This window comes from Hetaerina americana, unplaced genomic scaffold (genome assembly GCF_022747635.1).
Source record: "Hetaerina americana unplaced genomic scaffold, ioHetAmer1.1.p SCAF_15, whole genome shotgun sequence".
Classification (NCBI taxonomy): Eukaryota; Metazoa; Arthropoda; class Insecta; order Odonata; family Calopterygidae; genus Hetaerina; species Hetaerina americana.
In genome coordinates, this window is record NW_027286625.1 from 7831682 (window position 1) to 7855741 (window position 24060).

Genomic DNA, 24060 nt, shown 5'->3' on the forward strand with positions numbered 1-24060 from the left:
ATTTATGTTATTTGCATATTCACCATACATTCATTGGATGAGAAAAATATTGTTTTGGTCAAATTACTTGCCTTCAGCATTCAAAAATGTTGATCATGGCATCTTATTTCTTTTAATGAAAGCTGTCTAAAATTACTGTTGATATTCTTTTCCCCATCCATGCTTTAAGAACAATTACAAAATTGAGACATTTCCTCAATGTAATGAATTACATTGGTTAATGCATACAGCAGATCACATTTTGACCAGTTGGGATTACGAATTTTCTGATTAATATATGTAATCACTTGATTTAAATTAAAGGCAAAACAATGAGAAAATATTACTGGATTTAATATTATACCGTTGTGACATCAATGGTTAAATCATTTTCCGCTGAAAAAGAAATAAAAATACTTTCTACAATAAAATGATTTAATATTCCCACATTTACATAAAATGTAATTAAAACAAATCATTACCTATCACATTACTATTATGTATGCACCCACCATGGTGCCATATTTTTAAAGGTCCTAAAGGTCACGTTTCCCAATGTCTTAATGCCTCCTCAAAATTAATATTCTAACTCGCCCAGAGCAAGCACGCAAAACTGTCATTTCATCAATAATCACACTTGTTGAATATGTACATACATATATGCCAAGCGTGTTCCTGTGATAATAGCCATCCAGTTATATTCAAATAGTATTAAAATGTTCCTCACATGCCATCTTTGATCAATCAATTTATTAAAAAAATAAAAAAAGGATAATCTAGTGGGATTTTGAAGACTGTAATAGAGGGGAGAATGTTAGGCAAACGATGAAAGGGAAGGAACAGGATAGGGATGTTGAATGGGATGAAGGGAGGAGGAAAGTACTCAGAGATGAAGAGGGACCTGATGTAGAGCAGGATACTGGATTTTGTATTTTGTTAGGAATCACAAAATATTTATTTAGTAGCTGTGTCCATCAAAAATCCTACCTTAACCGGTAGATTACCTAATAATAATGATAATCGGCATTGTAAAAATTTTTATAAATAAATTAATTTTGTAGAATTTTTTTCTGTCTGTATTAAATGAATTTTTCATCATTCATCGAGTCATCAATATCACATTCAGCCGGAGTCAGAATCCACTATCCCAAAAAAGTGAAACCAACATCAACAGTTCTAGAATTCGGGCCATTCCGAAAGCCGGCCGGCTGCCCCCAGTGGCAGCGGGGTAACATCGTCACCTGCCAACACGTATTCGATTACCACCTAGCTAGCTATTTTTCCATCTAGGGTTTGGGTGCGTGCATTTGTCTCTATTGCTGCATGATTGTTAAAAGTCCAATGTAAAAGTCAAATTGCTGTTTTTGGATTAATGTTAATTAAAATAAAGCCTGGACAATGTAAGTTGATGCAACTTTATAGCCAATTGACCATTGGCACAACTATTAACTTAAGTTGCTATAGTGAAATTTAAAACACAGTTTGCACTCCTACGCTTTTCTATATTCGTATACCCTGCAGTAATTAATGAACTCGCTAATTTATCAGCTGTACATTCTCAGAATACCCTAGTGAAACTTCCATTATCATTTTCAAAATTAACCACTTTGATAATTTAAATTATGATAAACGGCACAAACACTGCCTTTATTCCTTGAGGACAATTTACACTAGCATTTCCTTGAATATTTCATAATGTTATGGTTACCATAGGTGTAGATTTTAAGTTGTACAACGTCTAAAAATGGCTTCCTCATTAGAAACGCCACTGCTGATTCCCATCCAGTAGGTTATAATCAAATTTCCAACACATGCTGTCATCTACTCAAATAAAAAGAACCCAAATGAATGACTTCTTTCTTTTCAACTCTTCTGATAGGGATAGGGAAAAGGAATAGGAAATGACCACCATAAGGGTGATCAGTTCCTATCCCTGTTCCATCTGTGGTTTCCCAAGGTGATCTGCCAACCAAAAAAATCAAACAGCTTGGGTGAAACTAAAGGTCCCGTGAGGAATCACCCAGAATTGAACCCAGGTCCTTCAGTTAGAAGCCCAGTGATATACCAACTGGACTACACATCAGAAAAATAATACCAAAAGTAATATTAATAATTTTAAGTTACTCAATCTGATTTAGTTAACTCCATGTGATTTTCTATTGGTGATATCTTGAGCATGACTAATAAAATTTTTTTAGGTTCTATGATTGTAAACACTTTTTTTGAGTATTACTTTCCCGGTGTCACAGTGCATACTTGGAGATAGCTACATAGTGATGCTCTATCAGAAACACAAAGGATAAACTTGACAAAGAAATGACTTGAAATTATTTCAAAAATGATGCTTTGGATATAGAATAGAATATGGTTGGTATACGAGGGCGATTTGAAAAGTAAGGTCTCCTATTATTTTTCCCGAAAAATCAAATTTATTCTCGACTTTATGTACATTGTTGGAAAGGCTGTGCATTTAGCTATTTTCCTACATAGTCACCTTGATGATTGATCACTTTTTGCATCCTTGTAACCAGCTATTTAATGCCGGCGTCTCACCTTTCTCCTGCCGCATCACGAAGCCAACTGACGACTGCTTCTTACACTTCCTCGTCTGACTTGAATTTCTGTCCTCCGAGGTGTTTTTTGAGAGCGGGAAATAAGTGGTAATCGCCGGGGGCAATGGCTGTAAGGAGGGTGGTCGATGATATCCCAGCCAAATTCATTGAGTAGGGTGGTCGTTTGATGTGACACATGTGGACGTGCATTGTCATGATGCAAACACACTCCTTTGGTGAAACACCTTGTGACCTCCAACCTCCGACACAATATTCTGCACAGAGAAGTAGCCACTCTCTTCATCAAGGCCTTCCTTTATCTCATGAAGAGTAATTCTCCGGTTATTGTGCACCATCTCATCAATTGGAGCCACTGTTGATTCCGGCAAACTCGGCCGCCCCAACCACTCCTCATCGCGGACATTTTCCCGGCCATCAAAAAACTCCCTGCACCACTTCTGCACGTTTTTGATGTCCATTAATTTCTCACTGTACACCTCCACTAAATGGCGATGAATTTATATTGGAGAAGCAGTCGTCAGTTGGCTTCACGACGCGGCGGGAGAAAGGTACAACGCCAGTATTAAAAAGCTGCTTACAAGGATGCGAAAAGTGATTGATCGTCAAGACAACTTCGTAGAAAAATAGCTAAATGCTCTTCACTGCATACAGCATCAATGTACAAGGAAGAGATAACTAAAAACATGCAATTGAAGTGTTGCCCTATGTGAAACGTGGACAATGGAAATGGAGGTGGGAAAATTGACTAAAATCCTTTGAATGGTAGTGCTATGGGAAAATACTTAAGGTCAGATGGAGAGACAATATGGCAAACAGGAGGGCCAGACCACGAGGACATTGACTTTATGTCATGAGAGCTTCATTAAGACAAGACAGTGATTAAAAGAAAGAGATGTCAAAAAGGCTACACTCCATTCCTACCACACTAACTCCACCATAGCCTACATAGATCCAACTGGAAGAATGCTACAGACCAATCCGAGGCCTGAGCACCTAAGGAGAATGGACTTTCCCATGGCAGTTTTCCCAAGTTCTCTTTGCAGCAGAGATTCAGCATTGTTTTCTATCCCAGGACCTTTCGAAAAAGGGAGCTTTGTGGAGTTTCAAGATGCTTTCACCCAGTAATGAGGGATAAACATGTGCTCCATTACTGAAAGCCCTATACGATGTAATCATGAGGGAATTCTCTTTTGGTGAAGTCATTCGCCATAATGATGGACGTGTGAGTTTTCATCATGGTGCTACACTAAAATGTAAAATAATTTGCAGATAAAATATTCCAAAGAAATTAATATCCATTGAGAAAAGAGTACTTGTAGTTTCATGGGTAGACCACATTTCATGCTAAATCTTTGGGTAAATTTGAATCCAAGTGCTAACACATAAAAACATGCAACTAACCAGAGTAATTATTTCAGTAGATAATTTGAAAGGTAAATTATGTTGAAAATAAAAGTTTAAAAAATGCCAACATCTTTGGTCCAAACCAGGGCACATGACATGTCTCAGTGTTGAGTACTCTCACCACTTCTTACAGCAGCTATGTAGTGTATTCGTTCATATTTCTAATCTGATATATGTAACCATTTTCTCATTGAATTGTGCCTTAAATTAGTCATATGAGGTAATTAGTCAACAGAGGTCATATGAGGTCATTGAGCCAATACCAGGTCATTGCATAGAAGTTTTTTTTAAATTCTGTTCATATTGTGTACTAACCCTGTCACTGAAATATTTCTAACCATATTACAAAATTAAACTAACTCACAGATATGCATGACTACATGGCATCTTAAAATATGCTTTTTATTCCATCCTGCCACTATAAACAAAGATATCTCAGAGGCCATGATAGGTTTTTCCATGGTAAGATTTGCTCCATGGAAGAACTCCAAAAAATCTGCCCCAACCAAGTTTTATACATTTTCTTATGAGACAGAATTTGTGATCGGATGATTTAGGCATTGGGAATGCCTACCAGTAGATCCAAATGGTTTGACTTCTTGATACCAGTTTACGGACTGAGCCAGACTCATTTAGGGCACCAGTATCAACAATAATGGTCCTTAGTTCTTCATAGGCATCATTAAATTGATAATATTAATGGTTTTTAAATTCTCATGTTCCCCACTGCTATTTTTCTCAAAAAAATTAATCTGAGAGGCAAAAGCCATCTCTGCCCCCTCATTGATATTTCTATGCTACCATTACTAACATATCACTAAAAATAACATGTATACCATGGTAACTGCCACTCATATGCACTATGCATATTCTGCATAAAATGAGTGCATTTTCCATTCTAAAACTATGAAATAAAAATATAAAAAGGCATTTCACCGACTAGGATATAGACCCTGGAACCCAGCCAATGCACTGCTCATGTTTTCCATAGTTATTCTCATGCAAGATACTAATATGTTTCAGAACAATAACTTTGAGACAGTACCTTTAATTACTTAAGGCTTTAGGGATGGAGGGAGGGGTACATGTGCCATTTCATTATATTTCCTTATGGGATAGAGTACAGGGCTCAGGAGAAATTTTAAATAAGATTTGCATTACTTCCACCCAGTAAATAAAGAAATCTAACATATAATAATCCCCACATCATAAAAAAATACTGCAAATACCAATGAAATTGTCCTTTCAGAATAATTTAACCATTTGTAAATCTACTAAAGCTGGACTGTGTACTTTTTTAGCATCGATACATAATTGAATCGATCAGTAATCATGTAGACAATTACTTCCGCCAAACCTAAATGAACTTTTTTCTTCAATTAGATAAAAGGTGACGGTTGAAATCAATAACAGCACCAATAGCTGCATTTAGGTGGGAGGATTACATATCATAATTCTTAAAAATAGAATTAAGAAAAGCCCAAAATGGCTTAACGCAATTTAAGGATGACCGCTAAAAGGCAAATTATCGGGTCATCTGAAATACTGGAGTGCATTGTCTGAGAGAGCCATGAATGTGAAAATACAAAAATTCATTATTTCCCAAGATGAGATCTGAATAATAGAAACTCAGAGAAGTTAACCAATGATCCTGGCATGGACTTATTGCTGCTGACTAAAAATCATTACATTAAAAATCCCCGAAATACTTAAATAGCCTGCGTGATGAGATCAGAGAAATAATATGATCATTTCAACACTAGTATATAAAAGGTGTGCTAATAGTTCAGACAGCCAATGCACTGCATAAGACTGTCACACAATAGCCAGCCTCCCCAAGGACCATTTCCTCAGGCAAAAATGCTTGTAGAAAGATGGCTTCCATCTGCAACAAGGGCACTAGGCTGTCTGGGCTTTCATTCTCACTACCACGTATCACAGATACCAAGCGGGACAACAGGTCATCTGCTCCACTGGAAAGATATGGACATAATAGAGAGACATTTGAACAAATTAGAAGAACATTTATGGGAGAGAGGCACTGTGAGTTGAAACATTTCATGAAGAGATATTGCACAAAACAATAGAATCTACTGTATTTCCCACCCCATAATGCATACTTTTTTTACTCCAATATGTGCTCTTTAATTAGAATGCATATCATGGGCCGGGGATATATGGGTATAACTTTCACCAATAAGCACAAGCATATTTGCCAAAAAAATGCTTGCCAATAGTATTTTTCCCGCATCAGTTATTGAGTGATATATACAGAGAGGAAAGAAGCCAGAGAGGATGGCAATAGAATTGACCATAAAGGCTGCATGGCTGCAATTGAGAGATTGAATAAAATTGCATTATTATTAAAAGTAAAAGCTGAACCAGCAGACTTGGTTACTGTTAAACCACCGAGCTATTATAAGGAGGAAGATATTGACAGGGTATGCAATCAATTAGCAAGAATTATTGTGAGTAATCCTGGAAGAAAATATTTGATAGTGATGGGGTATTGGAACATGACGATAGGCGAGCAAAGCCATGGTAGTGAGGACTGGGGTTTAAGAACAAGAAATGACCAAGGGGAGAAAGCAATAGCTGTGCAGGAAAGATGGCTGAATTATAACAAAAACATGGTTTAAGCATCATGATAGGCATCGGTACACATGGAAAATACCCAGGGATTCAGGAAGAAATCAGACTATATTATGCTTAGGCACAGATTTAGGAACAGTGCAATTAACTTGCAGTTTCCAAGGAGCAGATGAGAATTTCATGAGCAGATCATATTTTATTCCAAATGAAGTGTAACGTTAGCCTCAAGATGAATCTGGAAAATGGTCGAGGAAAAGAAATGTTGAAGCATTAAACTGAACTCTAAAATATGAGTATTAGCAGGCAGCTAAGGAAATTGTGAATGAGGACAGCGAGCTAATGAGATGTACAATGGAAGAAGAATGGGAAGCGAAAGCCACAAATGGAGGTTTAGGAAAATTAGGAAAAGGAGAAGAAAATGAAGAATTTCAGACAGGATGATTAGAAAGATAGAGATGATAAGGAAACAGGAGAATATATATACTGAGTTAGCCAAAAGGAAGTATAATGAGTTCATTAATAAACTGAGGTGGGAAACTAATTCGGCAAAAGAAGCATGGTGGAAGAAGCAATACAAGGTTATGGAATGTTTACGAAGGTAGGGTGAAATTGGTGCACTATACAGGAGGGTACTCTCAGCTAGTAAGAAGAAAAAATATGTGCAAACAATCAAGAATAAATCAAATTAGTAATTATGTCCATCCAAAAACCTACCTTAACCGGTAGATTACCTAATAATATAATTGATTCCATACTTGATTATAATATACAGTTGCCCTCATCTGCAGTGTTTTTCTGTGAATTTCAGCTAGAGTAGAATATATTTTATTTGTAATGACTTTGTTAAGAACATGCATGAGTTTGTAAAGAACAGGTTTCTCTAAAAAAATTAGAATTTCTTAGTTTAAGTGAATTGCTGAATGATGAAAAAAGGCCCATGAATTTGTTTAAGGTTGCAGATTGCTAGCAAGTACTTTGGCTCATGTCTACTCATTCTTTTACAGGATGAAATTTGTTAATTTATCTTTTTTTAGAAAGGATTACGTTGCAAGTTTTGCATTGCAATTTGTCTAGTATCTCAAATTATTTTTTAATATCTACGTTATGGAATTATTCACTTAATTTTTAATGTTACTAAAACCTGAACTTAAGTAATGTTTCAGAGTGGACATGGTAGGGATGCAAATTTGAATTCAGGCAATTCTTTCCATTGTGCCCTTGAACTTTAAGAGAATTTTATCCATCATGAAGTTCTTAAAAGTTAAACTGAAAAGACACTTGGGGCTACCAATCAGAAGGAATCACAGGGCATTCACTTAGCAGTATAAAATAAAACATATTGAAATTTCAGTACCATATTATATACCTATATTAATCCTTAAGAAATCACTTGATTAATGTAGTGCTTCATCATATAGCATTTAATTTTCTCGGCATCAACGAACAACAACCACAGAGTGCTCCCTATCCATTACAATCAAATTATTTAATAAAACAAAATAGTTCCTGCACGTAGCCCCAATATAGCAATATTCTATACCGTACCGTTTCATTGGCCATAGAGTCAGCCTTTTAACTGAGTCACTGAATTTTTTGAGACAGACTCTAGTGACTTGGTTTACAGGTAATATGAAAATAAATAAGCATATGCTACATTTAGTGTATTTACTATTTTTTTAATAATATCTACTGTGATATTATGATCACCTACTATATGTCTTCCTTCATTCAACCCCTTTTGACCATAATGATTAATGGATTAAATTTTTATTCACAAGCAATACTCACATTGGCTGAGGAGTTTTCTTTGTTTCCTCAGGAGAATAACTGTATTTCCAGCTGCATAACGATCTCATGACTTCCATAAGGCAGTCAAGTTTTTCACATGGGCTGGACAAGCTCTGAAGAGATTGCAGGCGGAATCTTGTTTCAAATTCTAAACTGTTAAGGGCCATTAAGGAGATGTCACTGGCACCTGCAGAGCTTTCATCCTCTTGGGAAACTCTACGGCTCCCAGGAAAATCACTTCTTGGTCTAATAACGCACAGCCTAAAAGATATTAACACCTCAAGACAGTATTATATTTTTCTATGCCGCCAAGGCATGGAATATAATAGCTCTAGTACCTCAAGTTGCTGAACCCGTAATCGACCTTTTCTGTTCCCACTTTCACTTGAAAAACCCAGCATTGTATTCACCTGGGCCTGTTTGCATGCAATGATCTATTTAATGGTTCACTCTAACCAATGAAGGACCAATATACCATCAATTTTATCATAAATGTTACTAAAAACACAGCAACTTCCCACTTATTTAGGGGTAAAATTATTAAAATACCCAATGACTGTACATGAATTTCAATAAATTGAATTTTCTGCCAATATTTATCCTGCCATTTATCATTTTTTTATTCTGAATACTTTGACTATGTTTTTGCAATTTCTCAATTTTATATTTCTTACATTACATTGCTATTAATAAAAATTACATTACAAAACAAACAACATTAATCAAAATGGCGGCTGGTTATTTGGTAGGCCAGTGTAGCTCCTATAATATTTCCTTCAATTCTACAGAAGTTTTTAGTTTAGTTTAATCCAAATGAACCCCTCCACCCCCAGGTTGTATGGACTCCCCAAATTACACAAAAAAGCCATCCCTATTCGGCCTGTCATCTCAGCTGTGTCCGCCCCTTCACACCTTCTGGCACGAAAATTAGACGTATTGCTCCGAGATCTCACAGGTTTTAAACCTAAATATGGAGTTAAAAACTCTATAGAGCTAGCCCAAAAATTGAAAGATCTTGATGTCCCGGAAAAAGCGAGGCTAGTCTCCTTCGACATTAGCAATTTATTTACTTGCGTACCAATATCGGAAACTTTGCTTAGGGTGGATGAACTACTCCAGGATTCCACCATTGCCCAAAATATCTCAGACGAATTGGTCCCCCTCATCAAAATGACAGTTAACCAGAATTATTTTAGTTTCAACCACACCCTTTACAGCCAAACGGATGGGTTAGCTTGGGTTCCCCACTGTCCCCCTTCCTAGCCGAAGTCTTCCTCAATTCTGTAGAAGAACATCTTTTTAATGCTGACAATCAGCATAACAAAAACGTGGGCTATTGGTTTCGGTACGTTGACGATATACTATGCCTATGGACCGGAACCAACCGACAGTTAGACTCCTTCCTTAATTTCCTAAACACTCTTCATCGGAATATCTCCTTCTCCATGGAAAAAGACGTCAACGGCACCATCAACTTCCTCGACTTGACAATCACAATTAGGGATAATAGACACGAATTTGCAATTTATAGGAAACCCACATATACAGACCATATAATTTCTAATGATTCTGCACACCACTTTTCTCACAAACACGCAGCCCTCCACTCCATGATCCACCGCCTCCTACACATCCCCCTTTCCCCCAAAAACTTCAAAATTGAACTCGTGAATATCACTAATATAGCTACCAGCAATGGTTTCAACCCCAAACTAGTTGACACATTACTACGGAAAAAACAAAAAGCAATGGCCATAAAAAGCATTTTCGTATCTCAGCCCGCAGTATCTAAAGATTTTAAGTGGTGCTCGATCCCGTTTCTGGGAGATCTTTCATATAGGATTTCCAACTGCCTACCCACCTCACTCAAAGCAGCCTTCTACCCACCCATAACCCTCTCCAAACTTCTAGCCAATGGAAAAGACACCCAGGATAGCCTTCTCAAATCAGGCATTTATAAACTGAAATGCGAGGATTGCAACAGTGTTTATGTCGGTCAGACCGGCAGGAATATCAAGTTACGAGTCAAGGAACACGCTAGGTGTCACAAAAATCAGAATAACAACTCTCTCTTTGCCAAGCATTTACTAGAATTCAACCACAGCAGTGAATTTGTCCCAGAGATATTACACACACTCCCAAAAGGATTAAAAATGGACGCTCTCGAGCAATTAGAGATTACAAGGCACTTGGTGAACCCCAACACGACACTTTGTAATGAGCAATTATTCCCATACCCCTCCACACTCCTCTCCGAGAAATTAGCCTGGAAATGGTCAAAACAATCCATCAACGCACCTGCGAGCCCCCACCCCCCTCAAATCCTTCCAACCCTCCCCGCCCCCACTCTGTCCTGAGGGTATATATGCTTGCTCTGTCTGTTTTGCAAATTTGTACCTGATGATGCCGCAAGTCGGTGAAACGCGTTGTGCCATATAATAAAATCTGTGGAAAAGTACGAGTCTTTCTTTCTATTTCAATAATGGATATCAATTACTTCCACGAAGTGAAGCCTGAAACAATAGAATATATTCTACAGAAGTTATTTGCAAAAATGTTTTAATACTTTTTCATGAAACCCTCATTAACCCCTCTTTATGGCCAAAATATGATTGTTGGTAATTATTCTTTTTTGAAGCCACGCCTGCCATATGAAGGTCTTGCACATAAATATTCAGTGCATACGTAAAAAATTACTGGGCGTCGAGGCTCTAGTAAATGAGTACAAACCCCATGCAATGTGTCAACTAACATTGGTTAAATGCAAGTGACATTGATACTCTTCATGTGCGTACCTGGGTATCTTAATGCTAGTGCTTTTTGCTGATCAGTGCAGAAAAATGGTAAATGGTAATTGTGTTTTGATTCTACTTTCTGAATGCTTTCTCCATATTTCAATTGATTTCTCGTACCAATATATCACTGAAGAACAAACATTTGAATCCTGCATTTGCCGGTTTCACAGTGGATACCACTGTTTTTAATGTATTGTCTCTTTATCGTTTGCCTAACAATGACTTCTGTGTTGTCCTTACCAAACTAATGACAAATTCTGGGGAACAAATCCATAGGTCAATCCATCACCCATGTTTGATAATTACAGGTGACTTCATTTGTAATTTCATCGATGATTCCAAAGCTAACCAAGAATTTATGGATTTACTAATTTCATTTAACATCTGTGCTACCAACAGTGAGCCTACCAGGGCGAGTGCTAGTTCTCAATCCATTTTAGATAACGTATTCACTAATATCGACCTTGAACTAGTTCAAACAAATTACATGACTACACACCCATCAGATCACTACTGACTTCTTTCTACAATTGCCGTGTCCACATCTAACGCATGTAAAAAATATTAAATAGGTATTTCTCTGATCAGAACATGATCACCGTTTGTGAATTATTAAATCGCATCAGCATGTGGAAGCTCTCAAGAAATGGCTCCAAATTTGTTTCTCCTTGCAGAGAAGTAATACTGGGGTCCCCAGGGTTCTGTACTTGGCCATATTTTATTCTAAATTTATATTAATGATCAACAAAATAAGCTCAGGGCTGTTGAGGGAATAGACCCATTATTGTACACTGACGATACAAATATTACTGAGTCAGCCTCCTCAGTAGACAGTTTGACGGAAGGGGTAGCTGAAATAACCCAGATTTTCAATGAATGGTGTCTTCTTAACTTCCTAAAACTCAATTTAAACAAGTCCAGCCTGATTTATTTCACTAATAAAAATAAATTTCCCACTGAATTTTCAGTACATGCAGCAGGTGTAAGCATTCCCAAAATTTCAGAACCTAATTCCTGGGAGAAACATGTCTTGGGAGGAACACATTTTAAATTTACATAAAAAGTTACGTTCCCTATGTTTCCTAATAAGAAATAATAGATATCCTATGATTTAGAAGTCTTTCTCTCCATTTATATCAGTAAATTTTGTGCTCATGTTACTTAAAGTATCCTCTCCTGGGGTTCCTGTCCACATGTGGGCATAATCTTCAAAATCCAAAAGAGGATTATACATATTATGAACAATGCTCCTTGTGATGAATCATGTTAACCTCTTTTCAAAAGACTTAGTATATTACCAGAACCCTGAATGCATATATTTTATGTCATCTAGCAGGCAAAGGTAATATTTCTCCATAAAGGTCCAACCACAATTATCATGGTCACTATACAAGGACCTGCAATAGCCTACACCAGCCATTTGTTAGGCCACAGAACACTGCCCATGGGCCCAAATAATGGGCTTAAGGTCATTCAACAAATAGCCCATGATATCAAATATGAAACAGAAGTACCTGTTTTCAAGAAAAAGCTGTTTAACCTATTAATAAAGAATGTTCTAGTCTGTTAAGGAATTTCTGGAATTGTAATTACACATCAATTCTGACTTAACCAAATAATATGTAAATTAGTAGTATATTGATATGTATCACATGTATGTACATGTGTGCATAAAATAAACCATACACACAGTAATCAACCCTACGGTTGGTTGGTAGGTAATGGTAGATCACCCAGTACTAAGCCCGACGGCATGTGAAATTCACATATCAGGGAAGGGGGGCCAGTTCCTTTCCCTGTGCCGGCTATGGTTCCCCAGGAAGATCTGGTACCTGAAAAATCACACAGCTTGGGTGGAGCTGACGGTGCTCAGAGAGGTTTGCTCTGGAATTGAACCTGGGCCTTCTGGTGGGTAGTTCAACACTCTACCCCTGGACTGCCACAATCCTACGTGTATGTATATCTACTGTATTTTTTCTAAAATCATCAAGTTTATACCTGGCATGTTTTATGCTTACTTTGTACTTGTTATTTAAAGTCACTGTGAACTTCAGTATCATTTTAAAAGACATACTTGCCAAAAAGCAAATCAGTATATATAAAATCAAGATGACATCAAAATGATGCTCCACCAAAAAAGCTACAGGCAAGACAAAAATGGTATGTATTCCTCAATTACTGTATGGCAATTATACTTTGGTATGCAAGGTTAAGCTAAAAATGTAGACCATAAGAAATAATAATGAGCTTTGCCAAAAAAAATGTTAATTTCAATCATGGCAAAACTCCACGCATTAGCCATGATGCCTAAATAATGTCTTTTAAAAGGTATTAAATTAGTTTCAAAGATGATGGTAACCGTTCCCTTAAACTAGAAAATTCAATGGTAATTATGCACTACAAAATTAAAATAGAGCCACAAGCATGATTACCTCAATAATGATTTTATGGTGGGAGTTATAGCTGGAAAGTATACTTTCTGCAGATTCTGGTATAAAGTTTGATGACCTTCCACTGTGTTCAAAGGCTCATATAAGGAAAGAACAATTGCTTCCAGAAACTCCAAATCACTTATGATACCTGAAAAAAGCAAATAGATTACAATATTATGAACACACCAAATTCGCCAATCACTAATGCAACTCAGTCCAAATGAACTGCCATGTTTGAAGAAAGACTGATTAATTTAGACAAAAATACCCACTTTTGAAGCAAGAAATACTGAATTGAGTATGTTGTGCTGTTTGATGGCAATATATTTCATTAAACCTTTTTATAAATATGACAAATAAAGTTACATAAAAATAAAATATAAATTTTTATTTTATTAATATAGAAGCTGAAATTAATAGGTATATTGGATAGAATGAAGGTAGGCAGAAGGTATGTTTAGTTGAAAAATGGTTCATTTTTATGTAGGTTTTAGAATGTTTATATTTACTTCATACGCATTTTATTCATTTATTATTATTAGTTTATTTTATTTATGTCGTGGCAGGTGGGGCTTGGAAGTACCAATAAACTAGCATCGTTCAGCTAATAAGTCCCTGTAGCCATTAAAAACCTATCTTGACTGGTAGAAAACTCTTTAATAATTACTGTAGATTAGTGATGAACTAACTTAAAAATCTTACTGGTTCTATTCCAAATTAGTTGTGATGTCATTTATCCCTTGAAAATTACTATTATATTAAAAAGGTTAATTTATACAAATAAAGTACTTCATATCAAGAGTATAAGAAAATTAAGCATTAATAATGCTACCTGCATATTCTTGACACAGCAACTTTTCAAGTTTTCACAGACAAATTTCTGTGTCCTCAACCCAATTACCCCATGTTTACTGAAAATCTCCTCAGAGCATCTCTAAACTGATTGCTTCCTTGGGCTTTTTAATTACATGCTCATTTCATACTAGTATTCTCATAAGATAATGCTTAGGATGGGCTCTCAAGGACAATGACATTATCTCCAGAGAAAACATCATTTAACATACAAAAGGATACATCATTCACAAGTAATAATACAGTGGAACCTTACTTTACGATCACCTTGCATTCAGGGTGATTTGCATCACGAGCAAAATTATCAGTCCCTCATATGACTCGCTTAATCAGTTACTTTTCACATAACATGTGACAAGGAGAGGGGAATTTCCAGAATGATGGCAAATCTGCTACTTCAGTTTGCATTTAGCACTCCTTGTGATAGCCATAGTGCCGCTAGCGATCACACATTTTCCCAAACTTATGTCCAAGCTTATTATTAGTGATTCTTTGATGCAAAGTTTGATAATATTTAGTGACTAGTTTATTAAAAGACCCCGTAGAAAAATCTACTTGAAGAAAACCAAAAAATAATTAAAATAACAGAAGAAATTAAAAGTAAAGTAATTGAAAATCGTGAACAGGGTGTGAGCATGGCTAATCTAGTCCACATATCACTAATTAGTTGATGACAACGATTTACAATTTCTTTAAGAACAAGGACAAAATTAAGGGAGACAGATGCTTCAAAGAGAGTGACAAAAATATCTACACAACAGATACATATTCTCAATGATGTTGAAAGGTTGCTTCTCACGTGGATAAAGGAAAAGCAATTGCAATGCGACACTATTAACAAGAATAGCATTTGTGAGAAAGGGTAGGTGATTTTTGCCGACCTCATTAGAAGATATCAGGATCATCAATGGCTGAAGAGGTATTTAAGGGGAGCCATGCATGGTTCGAGAAGTTTACAAGAACAACTGGCATCCACAGCATCGAGAGGCATTGTGAAGCAGCAAGCTCCGAGTCAAAGCCTAGCACAGAACCTCATCCGTGACTTCAAGAAACTCTTAGATTCTGAGGATTACCAGCCTGAAAAGGTATTTAAGAGCCACTGATTACATTGGAAATGGGTTTCTTCTGGAAGAAGATACCAAAGCAAACCTATATTTCTGCACGTAACAGTAGAAGAGAATGCACTGCCCAGGTACAAGCCAATGAAAGGCCACCTCATGCTGCTATTTTGTGGAAATTCGTGCGGCAACTTGGAAATTAAACCCTTTTCCACCACTCAGAAATTCCAAAACAGCAGGCTAAATATTATTCGCCTGCAGTTTTGCAACAGTTTCCGATAGGGTCATGGGAAACTGTTGCATCGTGCCATGTGCACGAGGCATTGCCCTAATAAGGAAGTGGTGATGTGCACTCAAAATTTATGTATGATGATTCTGAGATGTATTTTCACAAAATTGAAGCGCCAAAAACAAATTTCTATGAGGCTTTCTAGTAATAAGGAATTAGGTACATATCATAAATAATTATATATTGATTTTGATTATTTTTTACTTTTACAAATTGCTCTCGCATTCCCAGTTACTGCGTTCCGTGATAGAAGAAAAGGCAAGCATGATCCATGATTACAAACAATGTATATATAAAATCATAACCATAAACACAGTAATCAACCCGAAGGTCGGTTTGGTAAGTGATGGTAGAGTTCACCCAGTACTAAGCCCGACAGCATATGAAATTCACACATCAGGGTAGGGGGGCCAGTTCCTTTCCCTGTGCCGGTTATGGTTTCCCAGGAAGACCTGGTACCCGAAAAATCACATAGCGTGGGTGAAGCTGCAGGTGCCCAGAGTGCCTTGCCCGGAAATCAAACCCGGGCCCTCCGGTCAGTAGTCCAATGCTCTAATCCAATGTCCAATCATATTTTGCTCTATTTGTATGCAAGAAGTTGTTTCACCAAACGAGTGTTTCACTTCACAGGAAAGATCAGGAAACAAATTATGCTAGTTTTATGAGGTTCCACTGCATTTCAGAAATCAAGGCAATACTTTTACATTCATTTACGGTAAAAAAAATTGGCAGTTTGCTAACCTTGAAAGATAATAAGACTAAAAAATTCCAATATTTTCAAATTTCTCATCATTAAAGAGAAAATGGCACCTTACTCAAAAAACGTTGGCGAAATTGCAATTAACTAAGTGAACTTTAGCTTCACAATGAGGAACACAACAATAACAAGTAACTGTCCCTAACTAAAGTATGAAATTAACTTGGAATCATAAAAATTTAATTACAAATGAAACCAAACGTAATAAAAATCAAAGTTCCAAAAAAATATCACAACTCCAGATACCTGTGATATTATATGCACTGTATTTTGTCATAGTATTTTCTTCCTCAGAAGACCTGAAAATTTTGGAGTGTAAGCGGACACCTCGGGAGTTTAACTGGCTATAGCACTCAGCTGGACATTGAGGCATCCTGGTTAGAAACCTGGTCAAGGCAAATGATTTTTACCCTTTGAAATTCTTGCACTGTAATCCTAGCTCCAAAAAGTCACTCTGCTTATTCTTTTAAATAAGCCACAAGTAAAAGTTTTACAATCCCACGTACATTAATAAAATATAACATACTTCATTGGTTTTCACGAGCAATTGTTATTGCTTTCTTTTCAAATATGTACATAACTCCCTCAGTAATATAATCAGGAAAATCATTTATTAATCCTTAGTCCGGGAACAGCCCTTTTTGGTCTTTACATCGGGCTATTAACAGTGAAAACAATGGAGACGTTTACAAACACCCAAGCCTTAGGCAGAGGAAAACCCACCCAGGTGGGAATTGAACCCACACAACCCTTGGGTTGGCAGACGAGGACGTTACCCTGCCACCACCGAAGCCAGCAAATCATGGACTCCTGTCAACTTTTAGCAATGATAATTCAATATTTATTGAACATACAGAAGGCCTATGAAAAGATTATATGAATACACCCCTTGGAATGCTACACAGTGAAGTCTAAAACCCTGTAACTTGTAAATTCTCTCATGCATGAAACACACCAATGAATGAGCATGCTGCAAAACCATACGTCCGAAAGAGGATTACCTTTTGCCACCTTATTGAATATGCCAGTGGCACCCGTTGACTCACTCCCAAAGCTATCTAGGAACACATTTGACTCAGTAGGTGACTCTTCACTGAAATCATGAGAAGACAAGAGCGTACTTATATCCTTGCACACGCACTGTTGCTTCTGCACAAGGATTGAGCCCAGTGGATGACCCCTGATACTCCCTCGAAGTGCTCTTGTGGCCATTTCTAATGACTTTCTCAGAGTGCGCCTCTCCGATTCCGGACTAGATCCTTCGACTAATTTAGGATGGATTTCCATTGTGCCATTTATTACCCTGAGCTTCCTGTCCCACTCAAACATGTAACAGGAAATTATGGCATCCTTGAGTTGTGCATTTAGAATGTCACCAGTCCCAATGTTGTTCTTCTGGTGCAGTCTACATTTTCTGCAAGAGATCAAAAAGAAAGAGACTGAATTGAAAAAATGAATGTATGGCTTAACTGCAGGAAGCAACGAGTGACTGATGTAGAATTAGATTAAAAGAGAATCAAAGGAAATTTTTCAAAATTTGATATTCGATAAGAGTATAAAAGTGAATGACATGTTCCCAGTCAAACCATTTACTATAAATAATTATAGGACCAGCAATTACAATGGATTCACATTTATTTTTTGTTAATTATTTATTTACATACCGTTCATTTTTAAACCCTCATAAAATAACTTCAATCTTTAATAATTTATGGAAAAATTATTAAATTACGAACAATTTTGACTCCTAATTCATTCTTATAGAGAATTTGTACAATAGTTTCAAGCCATACTTCAACTATTTATATTACAGTGCAGAGCTGGGTATTCATTGAGATTTTGCACAATATATAAAATACTTTTTGAAGCAACCACTGTAGTATTTAAATTTTTCATTTATGAGTTTATTTATTTATTTAAAAACATTGTTCACATACAGCAGTAGTGCCATTTTACAGTGAAAAATATAACAAACGTGAAAGAGGACAAAAGACAATAACAACATAACAATAACAATGAGAACCAAGCATGGACCGAGGAAAATTTTAATTTACTGAAAGGTGGGATAAAGTTTGGGTGGTGAAGTTGTTGCATGATAAGTTAAAGGGGTCGACAGTATGAGGGAGTGAATTTAGAAGGGAGGAGAGGCGAAATAACAGTGAGCGCTTGGTGAGAGATATTCTAGGAATAGGCAGATGGAGTAGGGAGTGGGTGCGGGTGGATCGGGTTGGTATCCTGAAGTTGAAGAGAGAGATCAGTTCAGGGCAATCAATAGTCAAGTTTAGGGTGTTGTAGAGGAGTTTTATATCAGCGTTAAGTCTGCAGCTTTTGGGACTAGAAATGGATAGGGAAGACAGAACAGCATTTGAGGGCATATTGCAGTAAAGTGGGACTCAGTGTTTGACTATTTTGGCAAAGAAGTGAGAGATGCAATCAAGGGATTTAAGATTAGTTGGGGATGAGGTGGACCAAATGGGGGAGCAATATGATTTTATGGGAAGGACAATTATTGAGAAGTACTAATGGAGTGCAATTGGATCTTTATTTTCTGTGAAGCGGTGAAGACGGCCTAGTAGGGACATTGCTTTATTTTTTAAAGTCTGTATGTGGTCGGAGTAATTTAATTTCTGGTCAATTAAAACGCCGAAGTCTCTAATGGTTGTTACTCTATTTAAGGGAGTTGAATTAATTTAATCAATTTAACCCAAAGATTGTGCTTTCTTGGATTTAGAACAGCACTATCTAAAACTATCAATTTTACGTTGACTATCAATTTTTCTCGAGCTCAAGCAAATCTTCCAAAGCTTCCAGTTAAATTTCTCTATAAATTTGCCTGACTTTTCAATAGTTGAAAATGAAACTTTCAATTCTTCTAAAATTGTGCATTATTTTCTTTATAGAACTTATCTTTTGGCTCTTGTAGACACAGGAAAATTTTTGGTAGCCACTTTTCTGGCAAAATTATTGCATACAGTGTAGTTTAAATGAGTCATTCCTCTCCAACTCCTTCCTTTATAAAAACTATGTCACACACTTTTCTGGAGTAAATGATCCACCATGTAACATTCCCAATTAGTTCATGCTCTTCCCAGATGACACATATCAGGAATACAAAATGCATTCCAAAAATTGTGTCAAGCTACATCTATCCTGATGGTGAAATTATCTGCATGAAATTATCATGATGCAGATTAATTTGCAGTTTACCTTACTCTTTAAGCAATTAAGCATTAAAGCACATAAAAGATAAAAATCTATCACTCCATGATGGAATAAACTGAAAAGTGTCATATTTTTTTGGTATAGTTATTAGTATGTGTTATTGTTATTAGCATAAGTTATCAAAGTTCTCAGGAAGAAAATTATAACATGTACAAAAACACTCTCCAAATACTTTCGATGCTTAGTTCAGCTGGCACCACTACATAAAATTTTTAAATTTTCTTTTCTTTAAAAATATACCTATTTTTATTATAACCCATCAATTGTCAGTGCTTTCATGAATTTAATAGCTCTTGATTTCTCAACAAGTATTCGTCATGGTTTTCCACCATACTCTCACCCAATCAATAAAGACTAAAGGAACAGAGAGCAAATCTTTTTAACTTCTGAGAATGAATTGAATTTTGAAAAATAAGCTTCAATTCAAATATCATTATCATGATAGGATGAAAACCCTTCAGCTTACTGTTCTGCCAATCGACTATAGTGCTGAACTGCTTTCTCCCTTTGAGCCTCCCACATCTGCTGGGCACTCTTCGCAATCGCCATATTTTCTACAAGGTGCCTCTCCAATTCCAACCTCAGCTGAGGTTTTTGACAAGCAGGAGCATTGAGCAGCCTCTGGGCAAACTTCTTGGTCAACTGTATGTTTTCCTGTTGGACTACTTCCAGTGGCGAGAGGGGCATGTCAACATTCAACGTTACCTCTGCATAAAAGGAGTAAAAAAATTAATGTGCACATAAAAGTTAACACACAAGTCCTAATTTTAGTCAAAAACATTATGACTGATATCTAGAAATTTTTATGAAATTTCAAATATGAAGTAATTATAACTTGTAAAAAAATTTCACAAAGACAATGCCTATAGAACAAGGGAATTATGGCATTGATAGCAGGAAACTTTACAGTTATTCCATTTTGAAATTATTGTTGCTTTAAATTTTTACAAGGATGATGCCAAATGAACAGAACAGGTTTCAATACTCAGAACTCAAGCTGAAGTGATAAGTACCTCCATAATAAATCTTTATTGGCTAAACAATAATTCAATAGTTCAGTGTTTCATTTACAGTATAGTGTTGCATTTAGAGTATAGTGTTTCATTTAGAGTATAGTGTTTCATTTACAGTATTGTGTTTCATTCACAGTATAGTGTTTCATTTACAGTATAGTGTTACTACTGTAAACTACTACTACAACAAACTTTCTACATTAAACTAACAGAATAACATAAAATTAAAGTATTTAGCATGAAATTACAAAAATTATAAAAATATATGATGATCACACTTTATCCAGTGGTCTTCAAATTGAACATGGAAATTACATTTAGTTTATCAAATAATAAAAGTGCAAATTACAACAATAATACTAATAATAATAAATATTACCTTCAGGATGAATACTAGGGATGAAATCAATGATTCCTGATGCACTGGAGATGGGAGAAGTAGATTCACTGCTGCAAAGCTTGCGTTGATCACTATCTAAGCTCCTTATGTTGACTTCCATAGGTGATAACAATGGCCCACTTTCAGGTGAGGCCTGTTGTGAACGCTTTAGAGCCAAGGTTAGAAGTTCCTCTTCGTGCTTTTTTGCAGAAATGTCATCTACAATTTATTGAAAAGTAAAACCATTCATTACTAAAAGCCATTGTGAAAGAGGTTGCATCGAGGCGTCTGATATGTGTCATTTTAATAAAATTTCCTATGTTTATTGCCCTAAGTGCACTCCATCAAATGATGATGATTTAACAAGGTTTAAATATGATAGTCTTCAGAGAAATCTACATCAAAAATCATTAATTTTACATATAAATGTTTTTACAGCAGCGGAGGACGAACAACAACAAAAGTATTACGGATTAACGGTAAAAAAATACATTTTGTTCACACGAAAAACTGATACTACATGCAAAATTAAATACACAGTTGGTAACAGTGTAAACAAAAGAGCACCTACTCACCTTAATTTCAATTATATTAATTAATTTGGGGGAAAAGACAGCCGAGATCACAGAGTTTCAAAAATTTGGGTCTCAAAAATACTCCAAAATGAATTTTGGAGCACAAATTTCAAAATTAATAAGAACCTCAGAATGCAATCTGTACAGATTCAACACAATGTTGTAACCTCCAACAGAAAGACAACAAGATGATAACATTGTTACTGTGCTATTAACGGCAAGTGAGCCTTATGTCATGTGTGCTCATTTGTGCACAGGCGGAGGGCTGCAAGATCTTCAGTCGCAAACTTCCACTGTTAAACATGGATACATTAATGTTAAAAACCCATTTATAAAATGCTTTCCCACTCAATACATCTGTAATTATTCCAAACCTTATCAATCAAAATGTCAACTACAAAAATTTAAGAAATAATTGTAATACCTGGTTTTTTTTTGCATCCATACACTGAGTTCAGGAAAATTTCGGTAGAAGTGAACGGGAGATAGGAATGAAAGTCGGTGGTGAATCCATAAAATCAGTTAGATTTGTGTTTGATCAAGCTTTGGTTTGCCAGTCAAACAAGGAGGTTCCAATCATTGCTGAGAGCATTGGAAAGTCAGTGCGATAGTAATGGGATGAGAATGAATGTTAACTAAATCAAAATTATGCTGTTTTTGAGAAAGAGGAAAACTAAGTTAAATATTAAAATCGGAGATCATAAACTTGAGCAGGTTGAACAGTTTTTGTATCTTAGAAGTGTTTTGGACCAAAATGGGCAAATTAGTAGAGAAGAATTGAAGGCCAACAAGGAGAAGAATATCGTTAGGCCAATTATCTTGCACAGAAAGGAAAATTGGTGACAAGGACATTGAGTAAGGATATTAAGAAATGGCTCATCAAAACTTTGTTAGGGAGTGTGGCTTTTGTGGGGTGACGACATTGAAGCAAGATGATAGCCGTATTTTGGAGGCATTTGGGTGTGAAGAAGAATGGAGAAAGTGAAGTGGGCAGAAAAGAAAACAAACGAGGTAGTGCTAGGTATGGTGGGAGAAGAGAGGGGATTTTTTGGGAGAAATCATAAAGAGACAAGAAAAATGGATGCAAAGCATGTCGATAAAAAGTGGGATGTTGAAAACTGTGAAAGAGGGGAGGATGTTAGGCAAACGAGGAAAGGGCAGGAATAGCGAATAGAGATATTGGATGGAATGAAGGGAGAAGGAAGTTTGCATAGTTGAAGAGGGACTTAATGTAGTGTTGATTTTTTGGTTGTGTTTTATAGGGGAGAACGCGAAAATCATCCGCTTCAGCCAGTTTTCCAAAGTTAATGGACCTTAACCTATTATAACAACAATGCATGCTCAGTAATGTAAACAAAGCATGATGCACAATGGATAACTATATTTGGTAGCCGATTCATTAACTGCCAACTTAATTTTGGTCAAGTGTACTCATTTCAAACAGACCGTATATTTCGTAAATACAAGCTTGAATATTTTATAACACCTCATATGAGTGTGCAGTTAATTAGAGAATAAACAAACCTTGCTTTTTTAAGAGATGTGTGAGCCTTTCAACGCTTTCTTTGGCAAAATTGACCATGGATCTCCTATCCTTATCAGTAAAGAGCCATTTTCCACCAGAAGTTGCATCCTTCTGAAGGGCCGTCACCACAAGGGATAAACCATCTAAATACTTCAAGTATGCTTCCTGTAAAACAAGATTTCGAATTACCATGAACTGGTAAGAGAGTACTCAACTACCATAATACTCAACTACATTAACTTACAACCTACCACATCTTTATTTTCGTTCTCCAAATCAATAGCAAGCATCAAGCTTTTTACAGCTTGATGTCTTAGGTTATCTTGAGCCATGTTATACGAAAGGAAAACTTGTGCGTCTTCGTAGACAACTCATTATTTACACAGGACAAGAAGTTAGCTAACGGTTTTCGGAATCTTCATATCTGATATATAAATTCACCAAAATATCCGCTGAACCACGTCGAATGAAAGCAGCATATTCCTCATAAAAGTTACGATGACGACTACAGCTGAGAATCCACATGTATGACCGAAGGACCACTTAAATAGCTTTCACCAACCAATTAACTCACAACCCAATACGCCCACCCCGTCTCGTGACGGAAAGTTTTCCCACTATGTTTTGTTTCGCAGAGCACTCTCGTGGGGATAAATAAGACTAAAATTTGGAATGCGCGATTCTTTAATTCAAAATAGGCGTCACAAGAATATTTTGCTGTTGCTGGGAACCAGGGGGTAAGTTATCATTCTTTACTTAATATACTGCTAATTAATCTCGGAGTAAGTTACCCATTGTTGTTTGGAAACTAGCGAAGTACTTGATCA

General features: G+C 36.3%; 1 protein-coding gene across 1 annotated transcript; it reads right to left on the reverse strand.

The window, feature by feature from the left end:
* Window positions 1–365: 365 nt before the first annotated feature.
* LOC139686786 (VPS9 domain-containing protein 1-like) lies at window positions 366–23827 on the reverse strand. The gene is made up of 8 exons (XM_071583830.1): window positions 23485–23827; window positions 23233–23398; window positions 21134–21352; window positions 20208–20448; window positions 17521–17933; window positions 13564–13711; window positions 8337–8597; window positions 366–5929 (listed from the first exon to the last, which is right to left on the reverse strand). Exons 1-8 carry the CDS (start codon window positions 23563–23565, stop codon window positions 5743–5745), a joined length of 1716 nt encoding a protein of 571 aa, XP_071439931.1. The 5' UTR covers window positions 23566–23827; the 3' UTR covers window positions 366–5742.
* Between the last annotated feature and the right edge of the window lie 233 nt (window positions 23828–24060).

What these genes read in the sequence shown, in the direction of transcription:
- LOC139686786 (XM_071583830.1), bottom strand. Translation starts at nt 23,565, where the DNA reads ATGGCTCAAGATAACCTAAGACATCAAGCTGTAAAAAGCTTGATGCTT. An exon ending in CCCTAGTATTCATCCTGAAG is followed by an intron (nt 20,449 to 21,133) that starts GTAATATTTATT and finishes CCTTTTATGCAG; the next exon opens with AGGTAACGTTGAATGTTGAC. An exon ending in ATTCAATAAGGTGGCAAAAG is followed by an intron (nt 13,712 to 17,520) that starts GTAATCCTCTTT and finishes TGCTTTTTTCAG; the next exon opens with GTATCATAAGTGATTTGGAG.